Source organism: Fomitiporia mediterranea (assembly GCF_000271605.1).
Source record: "Fomitiporia mediterranea MF3/22 unplaced genomic scaffold FOMMEscaffold_4, whole genome shotgun sequence".
In the NCBI taxonomy this organism is placed as follows: Eukaryota; Fungi; Basidiomycota; class Agaricomycetes; order Hymenochaetales; family Hymenochaetaceae; genus Fomitiporia; species Fomitiporia mediterranea.
The window spans coordinates 3065031-3074442 of record NW_006760389.1 but is presented as its reverse complement, the minus strand read 5'-3'; the positions used below and the strand labels follow the sequence as shown (position 1 = coordinate 3074442).

Here is a 9412-nt window from a genome sequence, read left to right as displayed (position 1 = left end):
ATACTTAACATTCCCTATAACCTCTCTCTTTCACAAGGACAGACCTATGTTCTCAACTGTGAACTTAGCTAAGACTATCTCTACTTGATACTGTAGACAAACTACTGAGTAGTAAACAGGGCTGGGTAGCATTCTGAACATTCTGAGATCTTAGAATACAGGAGAGGGGGGGGTGGCAAAAGTTTAAAAGGGTTTAGAAAGTTTAAAATTTAAAAATGTAAAAGGGTTAGGACAAAGAAAAGAGATTGACACAACAGTAAGTACTAATGCCCAAAATGTAGGAGAGTTGTAGGGTAGTAATAGGGAGTCTTGATCTGATGTTAGTAATAGTGTAGAGGGGACCTGAAGGCTCAGTAAGGGGACCCAGGCTACAACTATCCTACACAACAGAGATACAGAATACAAGTACTAGAATGTAGTCAGAACTTGCAGAACAGACATAGAGAGAGAGTGAGACAAGAGTAGAGTATATAGAGTGAGTCTAAGAGTACAGAACTATTTAGAGTAGATAAGATTAAGACTATAGAACTAGTCTAATCTTATACACTTATATATACTAAACTACACAAGAGTACTTAGGGAATAGTAAGCTACTAAGAATGATGAGCTGTAAAGAAATGAAAAGAAGGAAGATTAAAGATAAAGGTATAAAGAATGAAGGGATAGACAAAGGGTAAGAGACTATAGAATGAACAAAGAATGAAGGGGTGGTCAAAGGAACAGAATGATAAAGTAAGAAGGGGTAGTAGTGAGAGGCAGTCTGTATATAGTCTATAGACAGTACTTCTGAGGGACAGAAGTCCTGAGTTCTAGTACAGAAGGGTACAGAACCCTCAGAACTGAGGGTGTAAGAGTAGAGAACTGTAACAAATTTTAGCATATTATAATAGGAGTTAAGTACTTGTATCTCACATGTAATGTTGTAATAATACTATTAGTAAGCTTACTTACTCTAAAACATGTTTTTAGTTTAATAGAAACTTTGTATATTTCTTACATTTATATACAATCATTATAATTACATTACAAGTAAAATACAAGTATTATTTTAGAATGTAATACTTATGAAATCATTTTATTAGATTACTTTTGCTATTATTAAATACATTTGTTGCAACTTTTTTGTGATGACAGTATAATCAGCTGGGTGACATTGTTATAGAACCTGAGGTTCAGTATAGGCATTGTAATAGTAGATTAGAGAGACAAGGGCAGTAATGTTTATTGTCTGTATTGTTACAGGCAGAGTACCTGCTGGAGAACACTTGTAAGCAGACAACTAGGCTAGAGAGAACAAAAGCAACTACATAGTGTTAGGGGCAAAGGGTTGGGGGAGATGATAGAGGTAGGAGATAAGGAAGTGACAAGGACAAGTGTATCATTATATGCTCTTGATCCTCAGCTTCGATTACATAAGCAAAGGGTGAAGGAAGAGTGTGTACTCAAATAATTTATACACATTGAATATTTGGTTATAGATACATTGTATCCATTATAAAATATACATTATAAATACAGTTAGTTCTATTATAATAGTATAATACAATATTAAATTAAGGCTACAAATTCTTTACTAATTCCTTACATGTTCAGCCTTTAGGACATCTGTTGCAAAAGTTTGGCACTAGCAGTAAGGCTACATTAATAGGGAAGTATCTTGTATTAGAGAGTTGCATTCATAGCATATGTTAGATAAGGACTGGCACAATCACAGATTACCTAGAAGAACCTTATACAGACATGATTAAGCTTTAAGTACAGACTCTACTCAGACTTTTTGTATAGCTGACTTGACTTGTTTTCCTTTTATTCGAATTGCATTCTATAAATTATTATTACTACTTAAGTATAAGTCTCTGTATTCCTTCTTTGAATTACAATGTGTATATCATAAGTGCCATAGTATTGTAATACAATAATAATCCATGTAGTGAATTTATATGAGACAAACAGTATTATTCCTCAAGTGTAAGGTACTGCATTTATTGTTTAGAATGTAATTCATATGATACACTGATTGAAACTATGTTTCACATATCTAATACATTTATATGTATTATAATGCACTAACAACAGCTGTGTTTAGTTGACATGACACAATTATACTTGTATATCACTGACATTAACTGGCAAGTCTTGTATTTTCAATGTATTATTAAACAATACTAATAATTGTTTGACAGAGACATTACAAATCTTGTACTACATTATACTGTCTACAAGTTCATACATGTATTTAGCCTTTTTTGCAATGTAGACAGCATAATAGCAGACATACCTCAAGGAGAAAGTCACGTCTTCCTAGACCCTAGTGCCACTGTTAGGCAAACATTTATGTAAATATGTAATCATATATACTTTTCGAGGGACTTGCAAAATTGCAATAGGTTTGAGTGCTTTTGTTACAAAGCACAAACGGGGCTAATAGGGAAAAGCTGTAAAAGTTGCAAAATACTTTATAGAGAATCTGAATGGAAAGGGAAATGTCTATCTAGAGACATTTTTATTAGTATTTTCATTATGAGTGCAAATGCATGCTAAAGTGATTCGTAAAAAGGGGCAAATAGGTGTCAACATGCACAGACCAGTTTGAGTTGCAAACCTGTTTCGATGTCTTCAACTAATCAAAGTGCACCTCTCAGCTTTCCTTGTTGTGTAAGGTACCTTTCTGCCTCGTTTACAAAGTATGGCGTCCAAGAAAGGTATATCATTTCAGCCAAAGGTTCTATACTGTGTACAATCGTCTTATCATATTATATGCCTTTCAAGAGGGAAATGCTAACTACGTTTCAGATAGCTCGCCCGACATTCTGATTAAGCATTGGTTTCCAGTGTTTCGATGAGGGCGACAACAATGTTCTCCCTTCGGAGAGTTTCGTCGTTGCGTGGGGGGATAATCTTCGGCAGAAGAGGGACCCTGCGCGACTTCTGAATTTCGAGACCTTTGTCCCCAAAGTAACGACCAGCTTCAAAGTGCCAGCAGTCACTTGCTCTAATAAAGTGCCCGACTCCATCCAAATACAGTTGGATTTGTTTATCGACGTCAGGATTCCAGGATGGGATGTGCATCATTCCTTCGAGGAATTGCTTCTCTAGGTCTGCGTGAAGCTTGACAACCCATGTCTGAGCCTCTTCTAAACCAATGCCGAACTCGTTCATTATAACCGTAAGAATATTGTGACGGTCATCGCCAGTCGCCTGCTCCCTGTTGTATGAATCCATATCCTAGCAACTGATGTCACAATTTGCTCAGAGATTAAAGCATTAAAATGTGCACATTACCACACATGACCATCTCTGAAGCGAGATTGATCAACTCGGTCACAGCCGGATGGTAGAGCACCTCGTCTGGGATTTCGCATCCCAGTTCGAATATCGCAAAACAACCTTTAGTTCCAACGTTCTCGCGACGGTTCTCAATATAGGACCGAACGGAGGGGAGTGTCTCATTATCGCGATCTCTTGCTTGCTCGACCACAGAGTCAAGATACGCAACGAAAGTCTCGATCATATGACGTTGGGCCAGTGGAGTCGCGGTTTTGATTGCTAGCTCCCAGAATCTAATGAAACGAGGTTAGCAAAATCAACATACAATGTAGGTTGAATGAACTGACTGTCTTGCAACCTCGCCTAGGATGACTTCACCCTCTGGGCGCGGCTTGTGGGGATTGTTAAGTGCATCAATGACGGTGTCTACCATTTCGCGAACCACAGGCGCCGGTTCTACGTCGGTGTACTCGTCAATGACAAAGAACAGATTCATCAAGTCGCAGCCAGTCCGAAGATGTTCTATGCCCATGTTGTTAGCATCAATCGTGTGCTGTGGCCGTAGAAAACGTCTATTTACCTCTACAAACCAGTGGATATGCAAGGGCAGCAAGACGTGCTATTTTTTAACATTTTTAAGTAGCATGGATATCAATATCGAACGTTGTACGCACCAAAGTCGCACTTGTCAAATGCGTGCTGGGATTGCTCAGAGAATGCTTTGAAGCTGCGAAACCAGGCGCTCGACTCTGCCTTCACCACGTCGTAGTACGGGTTAATGGACCGTTTCCAGGGCCAATTGGCCACCATGTCGGGAAGATGAAGCATTTTAGCTGAGTTGGCCATGGTTGAGGATCTGAGTTCTGCTTTGTACCATGCAAAAGCGAGGCTTTATACTGTTGGTTTCTCTATTTGTGATACCCCATTCATCCTGGCTCTAGACATAGTGTTGCATCTATTTGAAAAATCTGTGAGAATTTACTTGACGAGAACAGAATACTACTAATAAATAAGTATTGAGGTTACCTACATTGCAGTTCATGAAACAGCAAAAATAACCTGAGAGTTTATTTTCGGTGACAATCAGAGAGCTTACAAGCGGATATAGTATAGGAACTAACATGGTAATTGCAGTGGCTGCGGCGGAGTTAATCTTACTCCTTGCGCTCCTTCCAAAGATCATGATGTTTGAGCCTTCGCGCAGTGGCGTCCGCCAATGAAGACAAATTGTTTCTCTGCTGTGTTTATAGTACTCTATTTATCTTGGGCTGGGCCAGTGATTGACAGATCGAATCACAGAAATTTTCAGCTGACTCACGACCTGACCTGACCTGAAACCTGACCTGAATGTAGTTGAGAGTGAATCCGGTCTGACCTAGCACAAAGAATGTGCATGCGAGAAATGCAGCTGCCGCTCCACACAGACATACAGAGTGCGACGTTCACAACGTCGCAATAAAGTCAAAGTGTCAATGAATAACATTTGAAAGACGGGGTAAGCTGGGAGCCAAGAGAATGTTATCTAGGGGCAACTGAATAAATTGTAGGCTCAGATTTTATCAACGAGAGATGGAAGAACGTTACAGACAACAGAATTTGCAGTCATAAAGTGAATACATGACCAATGCTAGCGTGTACATTTCTCACACATAGTACTTGAGAAATTTTGTTGGCAGATTTAAGAACTTGAGAACAGGAGTTTCCTAGTGCTGTAGTGACATGAGGTGGAGGACCTGGAGGTGCGTCCGAAGCCAACGCATCAACTGATTCAACTCGACTACCGGATGACACATTCGATGATGTAATCACAAAGAACCCACGCAGTGCTGCTAACCGAAAATGACTTTTGCAAAATATTGACATAACACAGCAGGCATATTAGAATATAGTAATCAAATATATTTGTATTATATGCTTCACCATATTCTGTAGCAGGGTTCTGATTGGTAAATAAGAATATGATTTAGAATATGATACAAATATGTCTGTGTATTATATTCTAATATGTCTGCTGTGTAAGTAAATCATAACATTTTCCCAGATATTGTAGCCAAATCCGTGCTAGAACAAGGGATATAAATCAGTAAGCTTTTATTATTCTGGTTTTATTTCAAAGTGCATGTAGTCTTGCTTACTGCCAGATATGTAAGATTTGCTAAGAGCACTTACACCTGTACAGTAGGATAATTGTATTTGCCTCAAGGAGAAAGTTACGTCTTCCTTAACACTACTTTTCCACATACATTTACATGAATGTATAATCAAGGGCTTACAAAATTGTTATAGACTACTGTTATTTAAATGCAAACTTGATTAATAGGAAACAGCAATGGTAGCCAAACACAGTTTGCTTGACAGGCAATTTGAAGAGTAATATGCAGATTCCTCTTAATAATATTATTATTACGAGAGTCAACGCTTGGTGGAGTAATTGGTGAAATTGGACAAATACGTGTTGATACATACAAATCATTTTGGGTTCCAAGCCTCTTTCGGTATCTTCGACTCGATCCAACTGCACTGCTTGCTCAGCCTTGGCTTTCTTTGTTACGCAGGACACCTTCCTGCCTCATATACCAAGTTATGAGTCATGAGTTATGTGTGATGATGGTCTTTACCGGTTTTGCCATTCTCAGCATTAAATCAATACCTAGCGGTTCTAGCCACTGTAGTCAGTGACTCAGTGGTCAGCCAACGTACCATACTACAAGCTGCGACTAATCCGATAATTCATTCGACGATCCACGCGTCTCCACAGACGCTGATTTACTGATGGCGGGAAAGAACAGACCTTCGGTGCGTCTCGCGAGCGCTAATGCTTGCTTGATTGTGCATATATACAAATCTGGACACTGGCATGCTACAAATCTACCTGCTAAACATTTGTAAATGCATACTGTACACAAGCAGCTCTGGATATTAGGCAACAGTCAAGCCGCTACTCAAAGTTATCGGAGAGTCATCAAGGTTTATATCAACTTTCCGACCTGCTGCTCCCTCTTCTTCAGACAGTGGCTCCGCTTAAGCACCAGTCAAAGGCTAAAGCAAGCATTACCGCATAGGTCACTTGTGTGCGGGAGTTTAAATCACGTGCAGGCCACTTGTATGGCCATGTTCATCGGAACCATCCACCTTTGAAACCACCAATTTCTTCTCCGATTCACCATCTCATCTTTTTCATTCTGTCCACCATCTTGCACGCCCATGTCACCAGCGAATACACTCATGAGGTTTGAAGAGTTACCTGTCGAAGCGGTCGCTCGTATCCTCTCGTTCCTCGACTGGAAAGATCTCCTCGTCGTTTCAAGTCTGAGCCGCTTCCTCCGCGAGGCCTACCAGAGCTTCCCCGAGCTCCAACTCTCTTATGCATTGCAGACATACGCGATGATTGACACGGATCCGACGCTCAATATGCGGCGTAAGCTGAATGAGCTCGAGCGTCGAGAGCGCGCGTGGCGAGAGCTAGACCCGTTACACAAAGTCACTATCAAGATCCCGCACCGAACATCACACATTTACGATTTGTCTGGCGGCGTCTATCTCCTCGGAGACTGCAAGAACTCAATAGTTTCTCGTGATACTAAAACGTTACGATTCTTTGATCTCTCAACTTGTACAACTGGTCCAGCGGTTCGTGAGGAATCATGGCCGGAGATACGGCTTGAGACGAACATCGTGGATATTGGCTTCGGACTCGATGAGTTCGACCTTGTTGCTGTTGTAGGAATCAACCCGGCGTGAGTTTACTCGCAATATCTTTAAAATACCTCAAAATTTCAATGTTATTTTCAGTCGCAATGGGGAACAGGGTTCTATCGTGCTCTCGTTCCGGGAACTGTCTACGGGCGCACCGCATCCTCTTGCAAAGCACCCAGATATTTTCGTTGATCCGGTTCACGGACATGAAGGCAAACTGTCGATCATGATGGAGATCGTCGGCCCGCGCCTTCTCTTGCTCTTGACCTGGTCCCGAACCGTGAATAGACGATTTGCACAGCCCCAGGATAAACTGCTTCTCTTCAATTGGTGGGAAGGCAGAAAAGTTGCAGTACGTACTGTCCTCTTCAACTATGCGCTTGTTTTCCCAAAATACTGCTGACCCTGGTAATGGTTTTGTGGTATGCTAGGCCGAGACTGCACCTCCGTTGACTTGGAATGGTTTCGTCTTCCTATCCCCGGAACTCATTCTTCTCCCAAATCATAACCATACGCTTGAGGTCGCTCGTCTGCCAGATGTTTCACAAACCTATTATTCGCCGATAGGACTCGAACGGTTGCTTATCCTCGAACTTCCCGCCATGCAACCTCTAGTCAAACTTGGTGCGATTCAATGTCGTTCGGAACCTAATCCGAAGGGCGCAACGCATCCGCGCGCTGCAGAAGTTAGATCAGCAAATACAGAGCATACAAGGAGAAAACGACGCTCACCTGTATTACCGGACCCGAACCAGGCAATTGTACTCCTGCAAATATACTATCGTGAATTCAACAACGAGCCACACGATGTTCTGATGGGACAATGGGGTGTGCTTCGGCACAACGTCTCGCTCGTTCTACGCCGTCAGTTCTTGCTCGACATCGTCAAAATTTTCGAACGCAGTCCCAATCTGGCCGACGCTATGAAAAAGTCCGACAGAGGAGTGAAACTTTGCGCACCGAGTATACCTTGGAGTCTGTGGAGCTCGAATGCACGTTGGCAAGCGGACGATACGCATGTATCAAATTGGATCACGACGTCTGCGGGACAAAAATATGTCGGTATTGACGACAACGGTCACCTGGTTGTCAAGGACTTCAACCCATATGCTATTCGTCACGCTTATGCAGCGCAGAGGCCTGGGTATTATGCGGCCGCTGAGAAATTGAAGGCTGGCACTGGCGATGAAGCAGGAATTGGGGGAATGCTCGGGTACAGAATGGATGATGAAGTTGGCCTTGAACTTAGGACTAACTCCTTCACTCAGGATGGTACTTATGTGCCAGGGCCGTATCAACCCCTTTCGGAGGAATCGGGTGTGAGCCTTGTCCCAGAGAGCGAACCCTCAACCCCACCTCCATTGTCCGACGTCAACTTGGGATCACCCATAGGTGATGACTCGCTCTACTACACTCCTAATTCCTCCTTCACATCGTCCTCGTCTCCCATGCCCTCCGCCTCTTCCGACCCGTCCAATCCAACCCCTAACTCGGACTCACCTCCAGGTTCAAACTCAGAAGAGGATACAACATGGCAGCGCGCCCGTATCGTAACTAAGTACAACGAAACCGAAGAGACCGAGCTTCGCCAACTATTCAACGAGGAGTGTAGTTCCCCTCTGCCGTGTGTAGAATACGTGTCGAAGAATACGTATGATCATCACGGCTTGTTGATGGATGAGGAGAGGATTATTGGATTGAGGGTGAGTAGTTTTACTTTTACTTTCTCTTTATATCGATCTCTCAACCCCTGTTTTGGCTTTCTGTTGTTTCTCCCTTTGCCTGATTGATATTATGTGTTGTTGCTCTAACTAATGACTCGTTTTTTGTAGCATGACGAACAGCATGGGTCTGTCCTCGAGCTCGACGTCTTCACAATCTAAGGATAATCCCACAAGCAGAGAAACGATGCCTTCAAGCATGGGCAGACGTCTTGATCTAATTAACGAAAATTAACAAAGTGGTCCCGTTGTAAAGTAGTAGGATGCCGTAAGTTTATACTGTCACTCTTAACCGTAGTTTCTTTCCACAAGTTGTAAAGGTACTAAACGTTAACTTTATGCCGTCGCACTTAACCATTTTCTCTTTTCACGAGTTGTAAAAGTACCAAACATTGATTTATGCTGTCAGGCCTAACCTATTCTCTTTTGCACAAGTCGTGTAGAATGAACAAGTTGTATTCTTATATAACATTTTGAATTGGATTTGGTTTTATTCAGTTTACTTACTCTGGAAACTCCGAGTCACTGTAACCTCTGAGGTTACACACGTGACTTTAGTTAAGTATATAAAGGGCTATTTGTAGACACTTAGAGATTATCTTCATACTTGCTCCTGTACTTACAGTGCGCGTCAAAAGTATTGCAACACCATATGACAATTTACTTTTTTGCTCGTAACTCAATCAAATCTTTATCAATTAAAGTACTGTAAATTGTAGAGTAAAGAA

General features: G+C 41.8%; 2 protein-coding genes across 2 annotated transcripts; one reads left to right on the top strand and one right to left on the bottom strand.

The window, feature by feature from the left end:
• Positions 1-2735: 2735 nt before the first annotated feature.
• Positions 2736-4222, bottom strand: FOMMEDRAFT_105378 (terpenoid synthase). The gene is made up of 5 exons (XM_007264849.1): positions 3942-4222; positions 3848-3886; positions 3615-3789; positions 3278-3560; positions 2736-3225 (listed from the first exon to the last, which is right to left on the bottom strand). The coding sequence occupies exons 1-5, from the start codon at positions 4111-4113 to the stop codon at positions 2815-2817; spliced, it is 1080 nt and encodes a 359-aa protein (XP_007264911.1). The 5' UTR covers positions 4114-4222; the 3' UTR covers positions 2736-2814.
• Positions 4223-6471: 2249 nt separating this feature from the next.
• On the top strand, positions 6472-8846 carry FOMMEDRAFT_145732 (uncharacterized protein; the record flags this gene model as incomplete). The annotated part of the gene is made up of 4 exons (XM_007264848.1): positions 6472-7004; positions 7060-7315; positions 7395-8666; positions 8796-8846. The coding sequence occupies 4 exons, from the start codon at positions 6472-6474 to the stop codon at positions 8844-8846; spliced, it is 2112 nt and encodes a 703-aa protein (XP_007264910.1).
• Positions 8847-9412: the final 566 nt, after the last annotated feature.

Bases quoted from the DNA above. Each gene is read 5' to 3' on its own strand.
- FOMMEDRAFT_105378 (XM_007264849.1), bottom strand. From the start codon at position 4,113: ATGGCCAACTCAGCTAAAATGCTTCATCTTCCCGACATGGTGGCCAAT. The intron at 3,790-3,847 runs GTAAATAGACGT...ACATGGGCATAG, and splicing joins ATATCCACTGGTTTGTAGAG to AACATCTTCGGACTGGCTGC. The intron at 3,561-3,614 runs GTCAGTTCATTC...TCGTTTCATTAG, and splicing joins CTAGGCGAGGTTGCAAGACA to ATTCTGGGAGCTAGCAATCA.